The sequence below is a fragment of the Pleurodeles waltl genome, chromosome 6 (assembly GCF_031143425.1).
Source record: "Pleurodeles waltl isolate 20211129_DDA chromosome 6, aPleWal1.hap1.20221129, whole genome shotgun sequence".
Taxonomy (NCBI): domain Eukaryota; kingdom Metazoa; phylum Chordata; class Amphibia; order Caudata; family Salamandridae; genus Pleurodeles; species Pleurodeles waltl.
This window is the reverse complement of record NC_090445.1, coordinates 1,707,729,402-1,707,752,759: the sequence shown is the minus strand read 5'-3', so window position 1 is coordinate 1,707,752,759 and position 23,358 is coordinate 1,707,729,402. Positions and strand designations below refer to the sequence as shown.

General features: G+C 49.7%; 1 protein-coding gene across 2 annotated transcripts in view; it reads right to left on the bottom strand.

Moving 5' to 3' along the window:
• DAXX (death domain associated protein) overlaps positions 1-23,358 on the bottom strand; it is a 166,933-nt gene that overhangs the window by 2,445 nt on the left and 141,130 nt on the right. For both annotated transcript variants that reach the window (XM_069241866.1, XM_069241864.1), the window contains exon 7: positions 724-916. In XM_069241866.1, coding sequence (XP_069097967.1) covers positions 724-916 — 193 coding nt within the window. The remainder of the gene's footprint in view (positions 1-723; positions 917-23,358) is intronic.

Below are 23,358 nucleotides of genomic sequence, written 5' to 3'. Positions count from 1 at the left end.
GCATTCCCACCGAAGTCCAGGCTACACACAGTGTTCCATTACACCCCAGCTAAGTCCACGCTACATACAATGTTCCATTACATCCAAGCTAAGTCCACACTACATAGTGTTCCATTACATCCCAGCTAATTCCATGCTACATGCAGTGTTCCATAACATCCCAGCTAAGTCCACTCTACAGTGTTTCACTACACCCCAGCGAATTCCATGCTACGTGCAGTGTTCCATAACATCCCAGCTAAGTCCACTCTACAGTGTTTCACCACATCCCAGCGAATTCCATGCTACATGCGGTGTTCCATAACATACCAGCTAAGTCCACTCTACAGTGTTTCACTACATCCCAGCTAAGTCCAAGCTACATGCAGTGTTCCATTACATCCATGCTAAGTCCACACTACATAGTGTTTCATTACATTCCAGCTAAATCCAATCTACAGTGTTTCACTACATCCCAGCTAATTCCACGCTACATGCAGTGTTCCATTAAATTTCACCTAAGTCCACGCTACATACAGCATACAATACATCCCAGGTTAATAGCACGCTGTATGCAGTGTTCCATTACATCCCACCTAGGCCCACTCTACATGCAGTCTTTCACAAAACCCCAGCTAAGTCTAGGCTACAAGCAGTGTCCCACTGCATTCCAGCTAAGTCAAGCTACACCATTATCATTCACAGCAGAAAAAAATAGGCATTCTGCACAGACTCATTCCTCACCTTTGTGCTTTTGTGTTGCGGTCTAGAGCTGAACGGGGAGCTGTTCACAAGGTTTAGAAAGGCAGAGTCTTGCGTGGAATCCACCAGAGGACCAGGACTGTCTGGAGTGACACAGGTAACATGGAGGTCCAAAGAGATATTTCCTTCTTCATTGTCAGAGTCAGAATTGATACTATGCACCTCCCCAACGTTGCTGTGAAGTGATTCAAAAATGAAAAGTGACTTTTTAAAGCCTATACTAACAAAAGCAATACATGGATCAGTAACAGAACACCTGACAGTACCTTTCACCCACCCCATAGGGGCCCAGGAGTTTTACATGTTTTCACAACATTCTTTGCTATGATTTCTTTGGAAAGTTCAATACACAGCTAATGTATGTTTGACTTTCGGGAGGAACTCAAAAATCTTTCACAGAAATCAAGTTTTCTTTCATTGCCTTGGAGTGAATTTCCATAGTTAGGCCATGCCTAGAAAGCAAGGCTCCCATTTACCACAATGTCACCAGAATACCTTTTCTTGACTGTTACATGAGAGATGGGGAGGATACAAGCAGCGGGGAGGATGTGAGAATTGCATACTGAATCTATTAATTATTTAAATGCACAAGGAACATCCATACGGTATTCATATAGCACTTCCTACCCCTTGCAAGGCCCTCAAGTCTTTTGAGACTGGCGAGCAAGTCTTTACTCAGCTTGTTTTGCAGTATCAGTATATATATATATATATATATATATTTTTTGTAAGGAAATGCCTCCTTGGCATGGTTACCCCCTGACTTTTTGCCTTTGCTGATGCTAAGTTTTGATTTGAAAGTGTGCTGAGGCCTGCTAAATCAGGCCCCAGCACCAGTGTTCTTTCCTTAACCTGTACTTTTGTTTTCACAATTGGCACACCCTGGCATCCAGGTAAGTCCCTTGTAACTGGTACCTCTGGTACCAAGGGCCCTGATGCCAGGGAAGGTTTCTAAGGGCTGCAACATATCTTATGCCACCCTGGGGACCCCTCACCCAGCACAGACACACTGCTTGCCAGCTTGTGTGTGCTGGTGAGGACAAAACGAGTAAGTCGACATGGCACTCCCCTCAGGGTGCCATGCCAACCTCACACTGCCTATGCAGTATAGATAAGTCACCCCTCTAGCAGTCCTTACAGCCCTAAGGCAGGGTGCAATATACCATAGGTGAGGGCACCAGCGCATGAGCACTGTGCCCCTACAGTGTCTAAGCAATACCTTAGACCTTGTAAGTGCAGGGTAGCCATAAGAGTATATGGTCTGGGAGTCTGTCAAAAACGAACTCCACAGCTCCATAATGGCTACACTGAATACTGGGAAGTTTGGTACCAAACTTCTCAGAATAATAAACCCACACTGATGCCAGTGTTGGATTTATTAAAAAATGCAAACAGAGGGCACCTTAGAGATGCCCCCTGTATTTTACCCAATTGTTCAGTGCAGGACTGACTGGTCTGTGCCAGCCTTCTGCTGAGAGACGAGTTTCTGACCTCATGCGGTGAGAGCCTTTGTGCTCTCTGAGGACAGAAACAAAGCCTGCTCTGGGTGGAGGTGCTTCACACCTCCCCCCTGCAGGAACTGTAGCACCATAATGGCTACACTGAAAACTGGGAAGTTTGGTATCAAACTTCTCAGCACAATAAATGCACACTGATGCCAGTGTACATTTTATTGTAACATACACCCCAGAGGGCACCTTAGACCAACTACCCGTGTAGGCTGACTGGTTTTAACAGCCTGCCACACTCGAGACATGTTGCTGGCCACATGGGGAGAGTGCCTTTGTCACTCTGTGGCTAGTAACAAAGCCTGCACTGGGTGGAGATGCTTATCACCTCCCCCTTGCAGGAACTGTAACACCTGGCGGTGAGCCTCAAAGGCTCACCCCCTTTGTTACAGCACTCCAGGGCATTCCAGCTAGTGGAGTTGCCCGCCCCCTCCGGCCACGGCCACACTTTTGGTGGCAAGGCCGGAGGAGATAATGAGAAAAACAAGGAGGAGTCACTGGCCTGTCAGGACAGCCCCTAAAGCAACCTGAGCTGAGGTGACTCTGACTTTTAGAAATCCTCCATCTTGCAGATGGAGGATTCCCCCAATAGGGATAGGGATAGGAATGTGACCCCCTCCCCTTGGGAGGAGGCACAAAGGGGGTGTAGCCACCCTCAGGGCAAGTAGCCATTGGCTACTGCCCTCCCAGACCTAAACACACCCCTAAATTCTGTATTTAGGGGCTCCCCTGAACCTAGGAACTCAGATTCCTGCAACCTAAGAAGAAGAGGACTGCTAAGCTGAAAAACCCTGCAGAGAAGACGGAGAAACCAACTGCTTTGGCCCCAGCTCTACCGGCCTGTCTCACCCCTTCTAAAGACACTGCTCCAGCGACGCTTTCCCCAGGGACCAGCGACCTCTGAATCCTCAGAGGACTGCCCTGCTCTAGAAGGACCAAGAACTCCCGAGGACAGCGGCTCTGTTCACCCAAGACTGCAACTTTGTTTCAAAGGAGCAACTTTAAAACAACTTGGGTTTCCTGCAGGAAGCGTGAGACTTGCTACTCTGCACCCGACGCCCCCGGCTCGACTTGTGGAGAAACAACACTTCAGGGAGGACTCCCCGGTGACTGAGACCGTGAGCAGCCAGAGATGCCCCCCATATGGAAAATGTCACTTACCCAGTGTACATCTGTTCGTGGCATGAGACGCTGCAGATTCACATGCTTTGCACATCCCGCCATCTAGTGTTGGGCTCGGAGTGTTACAAGTTGTTTTTCTTCTAAGAAGTCTTTTCGAGTCACGAGATCGAGGGACTCCGCCCCTTTCAGCTCCATTGCGCATGGGCGTCGACTCCATCTTAGATTGTTTTCCCCGCAGAGGGTGAGGTAGGAGTTGTGTATTAAAGTAATAGTGCCCATGCAATGCAGTAAATATGAATGTACATAATGTGGTTTAAAGCGATATATTTTGAAAATGTCACTTACCCAGTGTACATCTGTTCGTGGCATTAGTCGCTGCAGATTCACATGTTGTGCATAGCCCGCCATCTGATGTTGGGTCGGAGTGTTACAAGTTGTTTTTCTTCGAAGAAGTCTTTCGAGTCACGAGACCGAGGGACTCCTCCTCTTTGCTTCCATTGCGCATGGGCGTCGACCCCATCTTCTATTGTTTTCCCCGCAGAGGGTGAGGTAGGAGTTGTGTGTGTTAGTAATAGTGCCCATGCAATGGAGTGAATAAGTATGTACCAATTAAGGTTTAAATAATATATTTACAAATGTACAAAGTTGAAGATAACTTCCAAACGGCTACAGGCTCCCGGGGAGGAGGGTGGGCACATGTGAATCTGCAGCGACTAATGCCACGAACAGATGTACACTGGGTAAGTGACATTTTCAGTTCGATGGCATGTGTAGCTGCAGATACACATGTTGTGCATAGACTAGTAAGCAGTTATCTCCCCAAAAGCGGTGGCTCAGCCTGTAGGAGTGGAAGTAGTTTGAAATAAAGTTCTTAGTACGGCTTGACCTACTGTGGCTTGTTGTGCGGACAGCACGTCTACACAGTAGTGCTTAGTAAATGTGTGAGGCATAGACCATGTGGCTGCCTTACATATCTTGTGCATTGGAATATTCCCTAGGAAGGCCATGCTAGCGCCTTTCTTTCGGGTTGAGTGTGCCCTTGGTGTAATGGGCAGCTCCCTTTTTGCTTTAAGGTAGCAGATTTGGATGCACTTAACTATCCATCTGGCTATACCCGGTTTTGATATTGGGTTTCCTGTATGAGGTTTTTGGAATGCAATAAACAGTTGTTTAGTTTTTCTGATGTCTTTTGTTCTGTCAATGTAGTACATTAGTGCTCTTCTGATGTCTAATGTATGTAGTGCCCTTTCAGCTACCGAGTCTGGCTGTGGGAAGAACACTGGTAGTTCTACTGTTTGATTTAAGTGAAACGGTGAAATAACCTTTGGTAGAAATTTAGGATTGGTTCTTAGGACTACCTTATTTTTGTGTATTTGGATAAAAGGTTCTTGTATTGTAAACGCCTGAATTTCACTTACTCTTCTTAGAGATGTGATGGCGATGAGAAATGCAACTTTCCAGGTTAGGAATTGTATTTCGCAAGAATGCATGGGTTCAAAAGGTGGACCCATGAGTCTTGTTAAGACGATGTTGAGGTTCCATGAAGGAACGGGTGGTGTCCTTGGTGGTATAATTCTTTTGAGGCCTTCCATAAACGCTTTAATGACAGGTATCCTAAATAGTGAAATACCCTATCATGGAGGCATCTGTTGTTATTACGTATTGAGGCACTGGGTCTTGGAAAGGCCGCCCTTGGTTTAAATTTATATTGTTCCACCATTGAAGCAAGGTGTATGTTTGGCGGTCTATCAACACTAGATCTAGAAGTTGACCTTGTGCCTGTGACCATTGTGATGCTAGGCACTGTTGTAAGGGCCGCATGTGCAATCTGGCGTTTGGGACAATGGCTATGCATGAGGACATCATGCCTAGTAGTTTCATCACCATCTTGACCTGTATCTTTTGTTTTGGATACATGGCCTGTATTACATTGTGAAATGCCTGTACCCTTTGTGGACTTGGAGTGGCAACCTCTTTTGTTGTGTTGATTGTCGCTCCTAAGTATTGCTGTGTTTGACACGGCTGACGGTGTGACTTTGTGTAGTTGAGTGAGAAACCTAATTTGTGGAGGGTTTCTAAGACATACTTTGAGTGTTGTAAACACAGTTCTTGCGTGTTGGTTTGATTAACCAATCGTCTAGGTACGGGAACACGTGTATTTGCTGTCTTCGGATATGAGCAGCTACTACTGCCAGGCATTTTGTAAAAACTCTTGGCGCAGTTGTTATCCAGAATGGCAACACTTTGAATTGGTAATGTACCCCTTGGAATACAAACCTTAAGTACTTTCTGTGTGAAGGATGTATCGGTATATGGAAGTATGCATCCTTTAGGTCTAGTGTTGTCATGTAGTCTTGTTGTTTGAGCAATGGGATTACGTCCTGTAATGTCACCATGTTAAAGTGATCTGATTTGATGTAGAGATTTAATGTTCTGAGATCTAATATAGGTCTTAAAGAGTTTTGACCTTTTTGGGTATGAGAAAGTACAGCGAGTAAACTCCTGTTCCTCTCTGATGAATTGGTACCAGTTCTATTGCATCTTTTTGTAACAACGCTTGGACCTCCAGCTGTAGAAGAGCCATGTGTTGTTTTGACATATTGGGGGTTATTCTAACTTTGGAGGAGGTGTTAATCCGTCCCAAAAGTGACGGATTTACCACCAGCCGTATTATGAGTCCATTATATCCTATGGAACTCGTAATACGGCTGGTGGTATATCCGTCACTTTACTGTCACTTTTGGGACGGATTAACACTCCTCCAAAGTTAGAATAACCCCCATTGTGTTTTTCGGTGGGACATTTGGAGAGAATTTGAGAAATTGTATGCAATAACCATGCTGGATAATTGCTAGGACCCAAGTGTCTGTTGTTATTTCCTCCAATTGTTTGTAGAACTTGGTTAGTCTCCCCCCCACAGGTGTTATGTGTTGGGGATTTGTGACGTCAAAGTCACTGCTTGTTTTGTGGAGTTTTGGGACTTTGGAACTTCCCTCTACTTTTTTGGAATTGTCCCCCTCTATATTGTCCCCGAAAACTTCCCCGCTGATATTGGCTCTGATAAGTGGGCCTTGTTTGTGAGGTTGTGGGTTCCGTGCTTTGTCCTCGAAACCCCCCTCGAAACTGTGTTTTACGAAATGTGCCTCTGCTCTGTGGGGAGTAGAGCGCGCCCATGGCTTTGGCCGTATCAGGGTCCTTTTTAAGTTTTTCGATAGCAGTGTCCACCTCCGGCCCAAATAACTGCTGTCCGTTAAACGGCATATTCAGCACGGCTTGTTGTATTTCCGGCTTGAATCCTGATGTACGCAGCCATGCATGTCTCCGTATTGTCACTGCTGTGTTTACAGTCCTAGCAGCTGTGTCTGATTGTTTGAGATACTCTGTCCTTCTTCCACCACTTGCTGTGCTCTCTTTTGGAACTCCTTGGGCAAATGTTCTATAAAGTGATGCATTTTGTCCCAATGAGCCCTATCATATCTGGCCAACAAAGCCTGTGAGTTGGCAATACGCCACTGGTTTGCTGCCTGTGCCGCCACTCTTTTCCCTGCCGCATTGAACTTACGGCTTTCTTTGTCTGGAGGTGGTGCATCTCCTGAAGTGTGTGAGTTCGCCCTCTTGCGAGCTGCCCCTACTACCAATGAGTCTGGTGTTAACTGTTGTGTGATGTACACGAGGTCTGTTGGTGGCGGTTTATATTTTTTCTCCACCCTTGGAGTAATGGCCCTTCCTTTCACAGGCTCCTCAAACACTTGTTTGGAGTGTTTTAGCATTCCAGGTAGCATGGGGAGGCTCTGGTACTGGCTGTGTGTGGACGACAGTGTATTAAATAAAAAGTCGTCTTCAATTGGCTCAGATTGCAGGATGACATTATGAAACGCCGCTGCCCTTGACACCACCTGTGCGTAGGCTGTACTATCCTCTGGTGGTGACGGTCTGGCTGGATAACAGTCAGGACTGTTACCCGACACTGGCGCATCATAAAGATCCCACGCGTCTGGATCATCCTGACTCATCCCTGTATGAGTTGGGGATTGCATCACTGGTGGAGTGGCTACCGGTGATGATTGTGGAGAGCGTTGTGGAGATGGTGGCAGGGTTACTTGTTTAGCCACCTTCGCCTGTGGCTGCTTGTCTTTCTCTTGGAAGGCAAGTTTTCGTTTCATTCGAATCGGAGGGAGAGTACTGATCTTCCCAGTTTCTTTTTGGATGTGGAGCCTTCTTTGTGTGTAGTCTGGCTCCATTGTCTCTAGTTCCTGTCCAAATCTATGTGTTTGCATTTGTGAGGACAGGCCTTGTTCCTCTGTGTAGGAACTTGATCTCGGTTCCGAGGCCGGATGTTTCAGTATCAAAACCTTTTCGGATGCCTTTTTCGGTTCAGACGACACTTTTTTGCTCTTCGGCGTACTGAGAGGTGCCGACTTGGTTCGGTGCCGCTCTCTCGGTGCCGAGATTGCTCTGACCCGGTGTCTCGGGGTCGAGTGTGCTCTGTGCCAGTATCTTGACCGGAGTCGGATGACTTCGACACATGCATGCCCTTTTTCGGTGCCGATGCCCGGTCACCTATTTTTCGGGTTAAGCCATGGCCTGTTGGCGGTGGAGTCCCCTGGGCTTTACTGGTCTTTACGTGAGTCTTGTGTATCGACGTCTTACTCATGGTTTTCGGCGTCTGTTCTGGATCGACCTCTTCCGAGTCCGAATCCTCGATGGAGAAGGCTTCCTCTTCTTCCTCCATGTGTTTTTGTCCTGTCGGCACCAACGCCATCTGTAGTCTTCTTGCTCTTCGGTCCCTTAAGGTCTTTCTGGACCGAAATGCTCGACAGGCCTCACAGGTATCCTCTTTGTGTTCTGGCGACAAACACAAATTACAGACCAAATGTTGATCTGTATAAGGGTGCTTGTTGTGACATTCAGGGCAGAAGCGGAATGGGGTCCGTTCCATTAGCCTTGAAGATGCACACGGTTGGGCCGACCAGGCCCCGCCGGGGAATCGAAAACCCCGAAGGGCCGACGGAGCTCTTCCAAATTCGGTGTCGATCTGTTGTAACTAACCCGATCCCGAATGCAAACAATACCATCGAATTTTCCGAGTTTTTCACTAACTTTCCGAACCGAAACGCAGAGCGAAAAGGAACACGTCCGAACCCGATGGCGGAAAGAAAACAATCTAAGATGGAGTCGACGCCCATGCGCAATGGAGCCGAAAGGGGAGGAGTCCCTCAATCTCGTGACTCGAAAAGACTTCTTCGAAGAAAAACAACTTGTAATACTCCGAGCCCAACACTAGATGGCGGGATGTGCAAAGCATGTGTATCTGCAGCTACACATGCCATCGAACATATATATATATATATATATATATGGAAAATGTCACTTACCCAGTGTACATCTGTTCGTGGCATTAGTCGCTGCAGATTCACATGCTGTGCACAGTCCGCCGTCTGGTGTTCGGCTCGGAGTGTTACAAGTTGTTTTTCTTTGAAGAAGTCTTTTCGAGTCACGTGACCGAGGGACTCCTCCCACTTCGGTTCCATTGCGCATGGGCGTCGACTCCATCTTAGATTGTTTTCCCCGCAGAGGGTGAGGTAGGAGTTGTGTATGCTAGTAATAGTGCCCATGCAATGGAATGAGTACGTATGTACAAAATAAAGGTTTGAAGTAATATATTTACAAATGTACAAATGTTCAAGATCTACTTCTAACTGGCTACAGGCTCCCGGGGAGGCGGGTGGGCGCATGTGAATCTGCAGCGACTAATGCCACGAACAGATGTACACTGGGTAAGTGACATTTTCTGTTCGGTGGCATGTGTAGCTGCAGATACACATGCTGTGCATAGACTAGTAAGCAGTTATCTCTCCAAAAGCGGTGGTTCAGCCTGTAGGAGTTGAAGTAGTTTGAAATGAAGTTTTTAGTACAGCTTGACCTACTGTGGCTTGTTGTGCAGATAACACATCTACACAGTAGTGCTTAGTAAATGTATGAGGCGTAGACCATGTTGCTGCCTTACATATTTCGTTCATTGGAATATTTCCTAGAAAGGCCACGGTAGCACCTTTCTTTCTGGTTGAGTGTGCCTTTGGTGTAATAGGCAGCTCTCTCTTTGCTTTAAGATAGCAGGTTTGAATGCACCTAACTATCCATCTAGCAATGCCTTGTTTTGAAATTGGATTTCCTGTATGAGGTTTTTGAAAGGCAATGAATAGTTGTTTTGTCTTCCTAATTAGTTTTGTTCTGTCAATGTAGTACATTAGAGCTCTTTTGATGTCTAATGTATGCAGTGCTCTTTCAGCTACCGAATCTGGCTGTGGGAAGAACACTGGTAATTCTACTGTTTGATTTAAGTGGAACGGTGAAATAACCTTTGGTAAGAATTTTGGATTTGTCCTTAGAACTACCTTATTCTTGTGTATTTGAATAAATGGTTCTTGTATGGTAAATGCCTGAATCTCACTCACTCTTCTTAGATGGCAATGAGAAATGCAACTTTCCACGTTAAGTATTGCATTTCACAAGAATGCATGGGCTCGAAAGGTGGACCCATGAGTCTTGTTAAGACAATGTTGAGGTTCCATGAAGGAACAGGTGGTGTCCTTGGTGGTATAATTCTCTTTAGGCCTTCCATAAACGCTTTAATGACTGGTATTCTAAATAGGGAAGTTGAATGAGTAATCTGCAGGTAAGCAGATATTGCGGTGAGATGTATCTTTATGGAAGAGAAAGCTAGATTTGATTTTTGCAAATGTAGTAAATATCCTACTATATCTTTTGGAGATGCGTGCAATGGTTGAATTTGATTATTATGGCAGTAACAAACAAATCTTTTCCATTTATTTGCATAGCAGTGTCTAGTGGAAGGTTTTCTAGCTTGTTTTATGACCTCCATACATTCCTGTGTGAGGTCTAAGTGTCTGAATTCTAGGATTTCAGGAGCCAAATTGCTAGATTCAGCGATGCTGGGTTTGGATGCCTGATCTGTTTGTGTTGTGTTAACAGATCTGGTCTGTTGGGTAGCTTGACATGAGGTACTACTGACAGGTCTAGTAGTGTTGTATACCAAGGTTGTCTTGCCCATGTTGGTGCTATTAGTATGAGTTTGAGTTTGTTTTGACTCAATCTGTTTACTAGATATGGAAGGAGAGGGAGAGGGGGAAAAGCGTACGCAAATATCCCTGACCAATTCATCCATAGAGCATTGCCTTGGGATTGATGGTGTGGGTACCTGGATGCGAAGTTTTGGCATTTTGAGTTTTCTTTTGTTGCAAATAGATCTATTTGAGGAGTTTCACAAATTTGAAAGTAAGTGTTCAGTATTTGGGGGTGACTTTCCCATTCGTGGGTTTGTTGGTGATCCCGAGAGAGATTGTCTGCTAGCTGGTTTTGGATCCCTGGAATAAATTGTGCTATTAGGCGAATGTGGTTGTGAATTGCCCAATGCCAGATTTTTTGTGTTAGGAGACACAACTGTGTCGAGTGTGTCCCCCCGTTTGTTTAAATAATACATTGTTGTCATGTTGTCTGTTTTGACAAGAATGTATTTGTGGGTTATCATGGGTTGAAATGCTTTCAACGCTAGAAATACTGCTAACAGTTCTAAGTGATTTATGTGAAACTTCCTTTGATGTATGTCCCATTGTCCTTGGATGCTGTGTTGATTGAGGTGTGCTCCCCACCCTGTCATGGAAGCATCCGTTGTTATGACGTATTGTGGCACTGGGTCTTGGAAAGGCCGCCCTTTGTTTAAATTTGTACTGTTCCACCATAGAAGCGAGATGTATGTTTGGCGGTCTATCAACACCAGATCTAGAAGTTGACCCTGTGCATGTGACCATTGTGATGCTAGGCATTGTTGTAGGGGCCGCATGTGCAATCTTGCGTTTGGGACAATGGCTATGCATGAGGACATCATGCCTAGGAGTTTTAATACCATTTTTGCTTGTATCTTTTGTGTTGGATACATGGCCTGTATTACCTTGTGAAATGTTTGAACCCTTTGTGGACTTGGAGTGGCTATCCCTTCTGTTGTGTTGATTGTCGCTCCTAAGTATTGCTGTGTTTGACACAGCAAAAGGTGTGACTTTGCATAGTTGATGGAGAAACCCAGCTTGTGAAGGGTGTGTATGACATATTTTGTGTGACGTGAACACCTTGTTAGAGTGTTGGTCTTGATTAACCAGTCGTCTAAGTAAGGGAACACGTGTATTTGCTGCCTTCTGATATGTGCAGCTACTACTCCCAGGCATTTTGTAAAGACTCTTGGCGCAGTTGTTATTCCGAATGGCAACACTTTGAATTGGTAATGTATTCCTTTGAATACGAACCTTAGGTATTTCCTGTGGGAAGGATGTATCGGTATATGGAACTACGCATCTTTTAGGTCTAATGTTGTCATGTAGTCTTGCTGTTTGAGCAGTGGGATTACGTCTTGTAATGTGACCATGTGAAAGTGGTCTGATTTGATGTAGGTATTTAGTGTTCTGAGATCTAGTATTGGTCTCAGAGTTTTGTCCTTCTTTGGTATTAGAAAGTACAGTGAGTAAACTCCTGTGTTTTCCTGTAGGCTTGGTACTAATTCTATTGCGTCCTTTTGTAGTAATGCTTGAACTTCTAGTCCTAGAAGATCTATATGCTGTTTTGACATATTGTGTGTTTTCGGTGGGACGTTTGGAGGGAATTTGAGAAATTCTATGCAATAGCCATGTTGGATAATTGCTAAGACCCAAGTGTCTGTTGTTATTTCTTCCCAAGATTTGTAGAATTGGCTTAGTCTTCCCCCCCACAGGTGTTGTGTGAAGGGGTTGTGTGACTTGTGAGTCACTGTTTATTTTGAGGGGTTTTGGGACTTTGAAATTTTCCCCGATTTCTTGGGAATTGGCCTCCTCTATATTGTCCCCGAAAACCTCCCCTTTGATACTGACCCTGGTAGGTAGGTGGTCTTGTCTGTGAAGTGTTGGTTTCTGTGGGTTGACCCCGAAACCCTCCCCTAAAAGGTGTTTTCCGAAATGTGCCTCTGCTCTGCGGGGAGTAGAGTGCGCCCATGGCTTTGGCTGTATCAGTGTCCTTTTTTAGTTTTTCAATGGCAGTGTCTACATCCGGCCCAAACAATTGCTGTTCATTAAACGGCATATTGAGCACAGCCTGTTGGATTTCGGGTTTGAACCCAGAAGTGCGCAGCCATGCGTGCCTCCGTATTGTGACTGCAGTGTTTATTGTCCTTGCAGCTGTATCGGCTGCATCCATGGAAGACCGTATCTGATTGTTCGAGATGCTTGGTCCCTCTTCCACCACTTGTTGCGCTCTTTTTTGGAACTCTTTGGGTAGGTGTTCGATGAAATGTTGCATTTCATCCCAATGAGCCCTGTCGTATCTTGCCAAGAGTGCTTGCGAGTTGGCGATACGCCACTGATTTGCTGCAACTCTTTTCCCTGCTGCATCAAATTTGCGGCTCTCCTTGTCTGGAGGTGGTGCGTCGCCTGATGTATGAGAGTTGGCTCTCTTACGAGCTGCCCCCACAACTACTGAGTCCGGTGTTAGTTGTGTTGTAATAAATATTGGGTCTGTGGGTGGTGCCTTATATTTTTTCTCCATCCTTGGAGTTATGGCTCTGCCTTTAACTGGCTCCTGAAATATTTGTTTTGAGTGCCTTAGCATTCCTGGGAGCATGGGAAGGCTCTATAGGTGGAGGACAGGGTGTTAAAGAGAAAGTCATCCTCAATAGGTTCCGAATGTAGTGAAACATTGTGGAATTCGGCTGCCCTTGCTACCACCTGTGCATATGATGTACTGTCCTCGGGTGGTGACGGTCTAGTTGGATACGAGTCTGGGCTATTGTCAGACACTGGAGCGTCGTAGAGGTCCCATGCATCGGGATCATCCTGGCTCATTGTGGTATGAGCTGGTGAGTGCGTTAGTGGTGGAGTTTGCGCCGGTGATGCATGTGTTGATTGTGGTGGAGAAGGTGGTGGTGTTACTTTCTTTACCACCTTTGCTTGTGGTTGCTTGTCCCCTTGTTGGAAGGCAAGTTTCCTTTTCATCTTGATTGGGGGAAGAATGGTTATCTTCCCTGTGTCTTCCTGGATGTGAAGCCTCCTTTGAGTGTAGTCAGTTTCTACAGTTTGAAGCTCTTCCCCAAATCTATGCAATTGGGTGTTTAGTCCTTGTTCCTCTGTATAGGAACTAATTTTCTGTACCGAGGTTTTTTTCGGTACCGAAACCGTTTCGGTAGTCTTTTTAGGCTCTGAAGAAGTTTTCTTTGATTTCGGCGTGGTATCTCGGTGCCGAACATCTTCTGCGCCGCTGTCTCTGCGCCGAAGTTTCTCGGAGCCGGTGTCTCGGCTCCGAGGTTGCTGTGTGGCGGTATCACGACCGGAGTCGGATGACTTCGACACCAGCATGCCCTTTTTCGGTGCCGTGGCTCGGTCACCTAGTTTTTGGGTTAAGCCATGGCCTGTTGGCAGTGGCGTCGCCTGAGCTTTTGTGGACTTTTCGTGAGTCCTAATTTTCAACGTCTTACTCACGGTTGCTATGTCTTCGGCGTCGGATTCCCCCGAATCCGACACGTGGATGGAGAACGCTTCCTCTTCGTCCTCGAACCGTTGTTGTCCTGTCGGCGTGGACGCCATTTGCAATCTCCTGGCTCTTCGGTCTCTGAGCGTCTTCCTCGACCGAAACGCTTGACAGGCTTCACACGTATCCTCCTTGTGCTCGGGGGACAGGCACAAGTTACAGACCAGATGCTGATCCGTATACAGATATTTATTGTGGCATTTAGGACAGAAGCGGAACGGGGTCCATTCCATCAGTCTTGAAGTCGCACGCGGTCGGGCCGACCAGGCCCCGACGGGGGATCGAAATTACCCCAAAGGGCCACCGGAGCTCTTCAAGATTCGGTGTCGATTTGTTCTAACTAACCCGATACCGAACGCAACAATACCGACGATTTTTTCCGAGATTCTAACTAACTTTCCGACCCGAAACACGGAGCGAAAAGGAACACGTCCGAACCCGATGGCGGAAAAAAAACAATCTAAGATGGAGTCGACGCCCATGCGCAATGGAACCGAAGTGGGAGGAGTCCCTCTGTCTCGTGACTTGAAAAGACTTCTTCGAAGAAAAACAACTTGTAACACTCCGAGCCCAACACCAGACGGCGGACTGTGCACAGCATGTGTATCTGCAGCTACACATGCCACCGAACATATATATATACTGATATTTGTAGAGTGCAGAATTAGTTGCATGAGCAGTGTGGCACTATTATACTAATATATTTTAAGGACAATACTGAAGGAAATATTCAGTAAATAATATCAGGGGTAACAATAGATGCGCATAAAGCTCAGAGGCAATTGGCATCACTTGGTGGACCTCATGAAAGAGTTGGCTGGGAACTACCTAAAGATTACAACAAGCCAATAGGTCTCAATTATTGATGCAGTTGGCATAGCACTTTTTAGTATGGCTGGTGTGGGCCCGGTTGCAAAACACATAGTAGGAGGGAGGGCAGGAGGGAACAAGTAGCACTGACAACACGAGGGGGAGAGGGGAAGAGCAACCCCGACAACGCAAGGGAGGGGTAGAGCAACCCCGACAAGGGGAGAGAGGGAGGGAGGGGTAGAGCAACCCCGACAAGGGGAGAGAGGGAGGGAGGGGTAGAGCAACCCACCCCGACAAGGGGAGAGAGGGAGGGGAAGAGCAACCCACCCCGACAAGGGGAGAGAGGGAGGGGAAGAGCAACCCCGACAAGGAGAGGGAGGGAGGGGAAGAGCAACCCCGACAAGGGGAGGGAGGGAGGGGAAGAGCAACCCCGACAAGGGGAGGGAGGGAGGGGAAGAGCAACCCCGACAAGGGGAGGGAGGGAGGGGAAGAGCAACCCCGACAAGGGGAGGGAGGGGAAGAGCAACCCTGACAAGGGGAGGGAGGGAGGGTGGTGAAGAGCAACCCCGACAAGGGGAGGGCGGGAGGGTGGTGAAGAGCAACCCCGACAAGGGGAGGGCGGGAGGGTGGTGAAGAGCAACCCCGACAAGGGGAGGGCGGGAGGGTGGTGAAGAGCAACCCCGACAAGGGGAGGAGGGGAGGAAGGGGAAGAGCAACCCCGACAAGGGGAGGGCGGGAGGGAGGTGAAGAGCAACCCCGACAAGGGGAGGGTGGAAGGGAGGGAGGGAGGTGAAGAGCAACCCCGACAAGGGGAGGGTGGAAGGGAGGGAGGGAGGTGAAGAGCAACCCCGACAAGGGGAGGGTGGGAGGGAGGGGAAGAGCAACCCTGACAAGGGGAGGGTGGGAGGGAGGGGAAGAGCAACCCTGACAAGGGGAGGGAGGCAGGGAAAGAGCAACCCCGACAAGGGGAGGGCGGGAGGGTGGTGAAGAGCAACCCCGACAAGGGGAGGGAGGGAGGGAGGTGAAGAGCAACCCCGACAAGGGGAGGGAGGTGAAGAGCAACCCCGACAAAGGGAGGGTGGGAGGTGAAGAGCAACCCCGACAAAGGGAGGGTGGGAGGTGAAGAGCAACCCCGACAAAGGGAGGGTGGAAGGGAGGGAGGGAGGTGAAGAGCAACCCCGACAAGGGGAGGGCGGGCGGGAGGGAGGGGAAGAGCAACCCCGACAAGGGGAGGGTGGGAGGGAGGGGAAGAGCAACCCCAACAAGGGGAGGGTGGGAGGGAGGGGAAGAGCAACCCCGACAAGGGGAGGGTGGGAGGGAGGGGAAGAGCAACCCCGACAAGGGGAGGGAGGGGAAGAGCAACCCCGACAAGGGGAGGGTGGGAGGGAGGGGAAGGGCAACCCTGACAAGGGTGAAGGAGGGGAAGGGCAACCCCGGCAAGGGGAGGGCAGGAGGGAGGGAGGTAAAGAGCAACCCCGACAAGGGGAGGGTGGGAGGGAGGGGAAGGGCAACCCTGACAAGGGTGGGGGAGGGAGGGGAAGGGCAACCCCGGCAAGGGGAGGGCAGGAGGGAGGGAGGTAAAGAGCAACCCCGGCAAGGGGAGGGCAGGAGGGAGGGAGGTAAAGAGCAACCCCGACAAGGGGAGGGTGGGAGGGAGGGGAAGGGCAACCCCGACAAGGGGAGGGTGGGAGGGAGGGGAAGGGCAACCCCCGACAAGGGGAGGGTGGGAGGGAGGGGAAGGGCAACCCCCGACAAGGGGAGGGTGGGAGGGAGGGGAAGGGCAACCCCCGACAAGGGGAGGGTGGGAGGGAGGGGAAGGGCAACCCCCGACAAGGGGAGGGTGGGAGGGAGGGGAAGGGCAACCCCCCGACAAGGGGAGGGTGGGAGGGAGGGGAAGGGCAACCCCGACAAGGGGAAGGTGGGAGGGAGGGGAAGGGCAACCCCGACAAGGGGAGGGAGGGAGGGAGGGAGGGGAAGGGCAACCCCGACAAGGGGAGGGAGGGAGGGAGGGGAAGGGCAACCCCGACAAGGGGAGGGTGGGAGGGAGGGGAAGGGCAACCCTGACAAGGGTGGGGGAGGGAGGGGAAGGGCAACCCCGGCAAGGGGAGGGCAGGAGGGAGGGAGGTAAAGAGCAACCCCGACAAGGGGAGGGCGGGAGGGAAAGAGCAACCCCGACAAGGGGAGGGAAGGAGGGAGGGAAAGAGCAACCCCGACAAGGGGAGGGAGGGAGGGAGGGAAAGAGCAACCCCGACAAGGGGAGGGAGGGAGGGAGGGAAAGAGCAACCCCGACAAGGGGAGGGAGGGAGGGAAAGAGCAACCCCGACAAGGGGAGGGAGGGAAAGAGCAACCCCGACAAGGGGAGGGAGGGAAAGAGCAACCCCGACAAGGGGAGGGAGGGAAAGAGCAACCCCGACAAGGGGAGGGAGGGAAAGAGCAACCCCGACAAGGGGAGGGCGGGAGGGAGGGAAAGAGCAACCCCGACAAGGGGGGGGCGGGAGGGAGGGAAAGAGCAACCCCGACAAGGGGGGGGCCGGAGGGAGGGAAAGAGCAACCCCGACAAGGGGGGGGGCCGGAGGGAGGGAAAGAGCAACCCCGACAAGGGGAGGGCGGGAGGGAGGGAAAGAGCAACCCCGACAAGGGGAGGGCGGGAGGGAGGGAAAGAGCAACCCCGACAAGGGATCAGAGCAACCCCGACAAGGGGAGGGCGGGAGGGAGGGAAAGAGCAACCCCGACAAGGGATCAGGGCAACCCCGACAAGGGGAGGGTGGGAGGGAGATAGGGTCAGGGCAACCCCGACAAGGGGAGGGTGGGAGGGGAAGAGCAACCCCCCGACAAGGGGAGGGAGGGAGGGAGGGGAAGAGCAACCCCCGACAAGGGGAGGGAGGGAGGGGAAGAGCAACCCCCGACAAGGGGAGGGAATGAGGGAGGGGAAGAGCAACCCCGACAAGGGGAGGGAGTGAGGGAGGGGAAGAGCAACCCCGACAAGGGGAAGGAGTGAGGGAGGGGAAGAGCAACCCCGACAAGGGGAAGGAGTGAGGGAGGGGAAGAGCAACCCCGACAAGGGGAAGGAGTGAGGGAGGGGAAGAGCAACCCCGACAAGGGGAAGGAGTGAGGGAGGGGAAGAGCAACCCCGACAAGGGGAGAGAGGGAGGGGAAGACCAACCCCAACAAGGGGAGAGAGGGAGGGAGGGGAAGACCAACCCCAACAAGGGGAGAGAGGGAGGGAGGGAGGGGAAGAGCAACCCCAACAAGGGGAGAGAGGGAGGGAGGGAGGGGAAGAGCAACCCCAACAAGGGGAGAGAGGGAGGGAGGGGAAGAGCAACCCCAACAAGGGGAGAGAGGGAGGGAGGGGAAGAGCAACCCCAACAAGGGGAGAGAGGGAGGGAGGGGAAGAGCAACCCCGACAAGGGGAAGGAGTGAGGGAGGGGAAGAGCAACCCCGACAAGGGGAAGGAGTGAGGGAGGGGAAGAGCAACCCCGACAAGGGGAAGGAGTGAGGGAGGGGAAGAGCAACCCCGACAAGGGGAAGGAGTGAGGGAGGGGAAGAGCAACCCCGACAAGGGGAGAGAGGGAGGGGAAGACCAACCCCAACAATGGGAGAGAGGGAGGGAGGGGAAGACCAACCCCAACAAGGGGAGAGAGGGAGGGAGGGAGGGGAAGACCAACCCCAACAAGGGGAGAGAGGGAGGGAGGGGAAGACCAACCCCAACAAGGGGAGAGAGGGAGGGAGGGGAAGAGCAACCCCAACAAGGGGAGAGAGGGAGTGTGGGAGGGAAGGAGGGAGGGAGTGTGGGAGGGAAGGAGGGAGTGTGGGAGGGAGGGAAGGAGGGAGTGTGGGAGGGAGGGAAGGAGGGAGGGTGGGAGGGAGGGAGAGACGGAAAGAGCAACCCCGACAAGGGGAGAGAGGGAGGGAGAGAGGGAGGGAGGGAAAGAGCAACCCGGACAAGGGGAGGGAGGGAGGGAGAGAGGGAGGGAAAGAGCAACCCCGACAAGGGGAGGGAGGGAGAGAGGGAGGGAAAGAGCAACCCCGACAAGGGGAGGGAGGGGAAGGGCAACCCCGACAAGGGGAGGGTGGGGAAGGGCAACCCTGACAAGGGGGGAGAGGGAGGGAGGGAGGGGAAGGGCAACCCCGACAAGGGGAGGGCGGGAGGGAGGGAGGATCAGGGCAACCCCGACAAGGGGGAGAGGGAGGGAGGGAGGGGAAGGGCAACCCCGACAAGGGGAGGGCGGGAGGGAGACAGGATCAGGGCAACCCCGACAAGGGGGGAGAGGGAGGGGAAGGGCAACCCCGACAAGGGGAGGGCGGGAGGGAGGGGAAGGTCAACCCCGACAAGGGGAGGGCGGGAGGGAGGGGAAGGGCAACCCCGACAAGGGGAGGGAGGGAAAGGGCAACCCCAACAAGGGGGGAGAGAGGGAGGGAGAGAGGGAGGGAGGGGAAGGCGAACCCCGACAAGGGGAGGGAGGGAGGGAGGGAGGGAGAGAGGAGGGAGGGGAAGGTGAACCCCGACAAGGGGAGGGAGGGAGGTAGAGAGGGAGGGAGGGGAAGGCGAACCCCGACAAGGGGAGGGAGGGAGAGAGGCGAAGGCGAACCCCGACAAGGGGAAGGAGGGAGAGGGGGAAGGAGGGAGAGGGGGAGGGAGGGTGGGTCAGGGCAACCCCGACTAGGGGAGGGAGGGTGGGTCAGGGCAACCCCGACTAGGGGAGGGAGGGTGGGTCAGGGCAACCCCGACAAGCAGAGGCAACCCTGACAAGATCTAAAAAACAATTTAAAAAAAAAAGAAGGCCCAAAGGAAGAGTGGGGTGGAAGTGTGTGATACAGTAGGCAAACTTTAGTCTGGTACCTGCAGATTGAAGAGGAAGAACTTTGATCTGGAAATGCTCTCCGGCTACTACGAATCTGGGGAATGTTCTGAGTGATAGATGTTTAGGAACATGGAAATATGCGCCCTGAGGATCGAGGGTGGACATATAATATCCTGGATTGAGAAGGGAAAGGATATATTGTAAAGTAATCATACGGAATGACTGCCTTTGAGGTAAGTATTTAGGTCCCTGAGATCCAAGACTGGATGCCACTCTTTCCATTTCTTCTGGACAAGAAAGAAACTAGAATAAAACCCCTTGTTTCTGTCTGGAACAGGAACTCTTTCTATAGCTCCTTCCTTGAACATTGTTCGAACCTCCTTTCTGAGAAGATTTAGGTGTTTCAGAAAGCGTAGAGGAGGTTGTCTTGCTGGCTGAATTTGCATGAACTCCAGTGTATGGCCGAATTCAATAAGGTTTAATACCCATGGTTGAAGGTGATTATTTGCCAATTGTGTAAATATTGGGAGATCCTCCCTCCTATTGTTAGTTTTGAAGAAGGATAAGTAGCCGGAGTAAGAGAGAAGTCATTGCCTGCGTCCTGCTTCTCGTTTGTCGTCCTGCTCTTGTTCTTGTTCTTTGCGTGGTTTTAACATATGCTGCCGGTGGAGGCTGCCTCTGTTGATATTGGGGACGAAAGGATTGGTAAGTGGAAAAAAATGGAAGAAGGATATTTAGATTGTTGAAATCCCCCTCTGTAGGATGGATATACCCTTCCTCAGGCACCCAGAAGGGGCTGTTTTTTTTTAATTACAGGGTTCAAAGGGACTTTGCTGTGTCCATATCTGTGTTTATAGCCTACAGGGCAATAGCAATATGTTTTTCAAGTAGGGCTTCTACTTCGAAAAGTAAGTAGAGAATTTTGTTCTGCACTTCAGGTCTAAAAAGTTGCATGAAGCCAGCCCTGTCTTCTTAAAACAGCTGCACCTGCCAGCTGACTTAAGGCCATGGTAGCAATAGCCACTGCAGTCGATGACTTCAGTAGAAGTCTTTTCCCCTTCCTGTAGTATCTTGATTGCTTCTGCTTTGAATCTTCTGGTAGTTGGCCTATGTAAGGAGCAATATCTGCCCATAGCTGCCTGTCTTATCTGCCTAGTACAGCTAATGGATTTTACACCCTTAGTGTAAGAGAGGACATCAAGGAGAAGTGCTTTCCTATATTATCAAGCCTTCTTTCTTCTTTATCAGGTGGAGCAGAGATTGGAGCTGAAGGATTTCTAGATCTGCGCTGCCTAAGTGATAAGAGTCCGGCTTGGGATGTTAGTCAACATTAGCAGGATTTTTCATTACCTTCAGACCCTCATTCAATATGTAGTGCATGGATCTTACACTTTTTAAAAAAAGGTTCCTTAAAGTCATAGAGAAAGCAGTCCATCTGCTTTGTAGGCATAGGTAGTGCAAATCTCTCTGCTGCCCACTCCAACAAACTGTGGAATCCACCAATGTCACATGGTGGAGAGTCTACTGGGACTGGGGAAGGGGAAGAAGGTGAAAGTATTTGATAGTCATCCCACTTCGCAATAGGATCTGGTAACTCCCCCCCTTCCCTGTCATTATCAGATGTTAAAGGGTCTTGTGGTGGAACAGAAAGAGGTGTATGTGAGGGTACATCAAATGGCAATACCCCATGCCTAGTAGGTGAGGAAGGAGGCGGCACTGGTGAAGGTATAGATACCTGCTGGACATCAGATTCGACTGGTAGAAATCTCTTCCTTTAGTCCACCAGCATTAATTGCAGGTCTGAAATAAGGGAACCTGGCATAGGGAACATCAGTTCCTGGTACGAATACTGATCCTCAGGAGAATAAAAGGATTGAGGATCATGTTGGTTGTCGTCGTCCAAATCCTGACACTTCACATGTAGTTCAGAAGGACTGTGGGCAGTACCAAATTACCCTTCCCCATCAGTCATCGTCCTCCAAAAGATGAGTAGCAATTAAAGGTGACACTTTACTAGGTGGAAGTGTGTCAGGGATTTCAATTTTCCAGGTTTCTCTACGATCTTCACCGTCGACGGTGTCGTCAACTGTGCTAGCAGAAATGACTGTGCGAGTCTCGTCGACGGAGCAGTTGGCGGCTGTAAGGGTGTCATCTTTGATGATGGTTTTGTTGTCGGATTCGTTGATAGAGGTGAGGAGACAGTTATTTTTAGCGTTGCCGACCTGATGGAGGGGGCTGCTGCCGACAGTGTCGTCGCCGTGTGCACATTGAAAGTACTGCATGCTGTACAGACCGTAGTCATCGTAGGTTGTCGTGCACACGTTCTTCGTCGCTGTAGTTGTCGGTGATTTCATTGACAATGTTGTCGGTTTGAAGGATGGCTTCTTGAAAGAATGTTTAGTCGTTGGAGGCAGTGCAGGAGGCTCAGAAGACACTTTTTTTTACTATGTTTTGACGAGGCAGAACATTTCTTCTTTCTCTGAGGAGAACTTGAGGGGCTGTCAGCTGTTTAGTCTTTTTTAAAGCTTTTTTAGGCTGGTCCTCCATATGATCAGTTTGAGGTGATCTGTCCCTTTTTTGAGTTGTTCTGGAGGATATACTCCCTGTCAGAACCAGAAACAGGATTTTTCCTAGTTTTTAATTTCTGGAGCCAAAGAAGCAGCCTGCCCTCCCTGTCCTTAAGAGTCTTGTTAGAAAATGTCCTACACACCTTACAATCCTTAGCAGAATGGTCTGGATAAAGGCAATATATGCAGTTTTTGTCGGGCCCTCAATGTGAAGCCTTTTCTTTCCACAGGTCTTGTAGGCCCTTAAGAGACTCTTCCTCTCTGTCCGACATGGTGAAAAATACAGAAATTAGGTGTAGAGCAGACCAGAGAAGAGACTTGGTAGCCTTTGACTAGTAATAGCAATATTTTGAGGAGAAAAAGTACCAGAACTGATTTCTGAAGGGCGGGACTGAGTAGAGTTCAGTAGAGACTCCCTATCATGACGTGTGGTAGAAGATCTAAGGCACTGGAGCTTCTTACAGGAGTGTTCTAAAGGGAAGGACAGCTGGATTGGCTGAAACCTGGTTTGAGTCCTTGGGCCCAACCGGGGTCAAATTATGCTCTGGGAGACCAAGCAGAGTGTGACTGGCCCCTCCAGAGAATTGAAAATGTCAGCAGGCAATGCTCAGCCTGCCCTTTTTATCCATTGTTCATCTGTATCACTGACATTAGTCTCTGTCGCACTACAGCATACTACATGGGGTAATTGATAAGACCACTTCAGTCATTCAATAATACTACTGTGAACTGGACCACTTTATAGTCCAGCAGCCCTCTTCCTCCAATAGTGCTGGTGTGTCCTTGACATCTGTCTTTGGTCAAATGCAGCTTACAGCATGAGGCAATAGGTCAAACCACTTCAGTCACTGGTAACTCCACTCTGAATGATCACATTTTGCCCTTTCACAATGAGCACATCCTCACAAAGTACTTCTTGTCAGTGTCAGACTACGTTTTCAATATATGTTTTTGAGATCAAAATAATGTGCATCTTAGTTTGCCTTATTGTGTGTAGCAAGTTGAAGTGATTTGTTTTCTCTTTCAGGTTTTTCCGAATTCAACAAACCAGCTCGACGCCCAGATAAATGTTTTATTGTTGATTCTTTCAACTGCTTTGCAGCCTTTCTTTTGTGCTACACTGACTTGCATAGCACTGTATTTTCATTTGAGATCATATCACATGCACAACATTCTTGGTCCATTACCATTCCTACCAGTACCTCTGCACTTTACCCAGCACTTAGTATTTGAGTTCACAAAGAT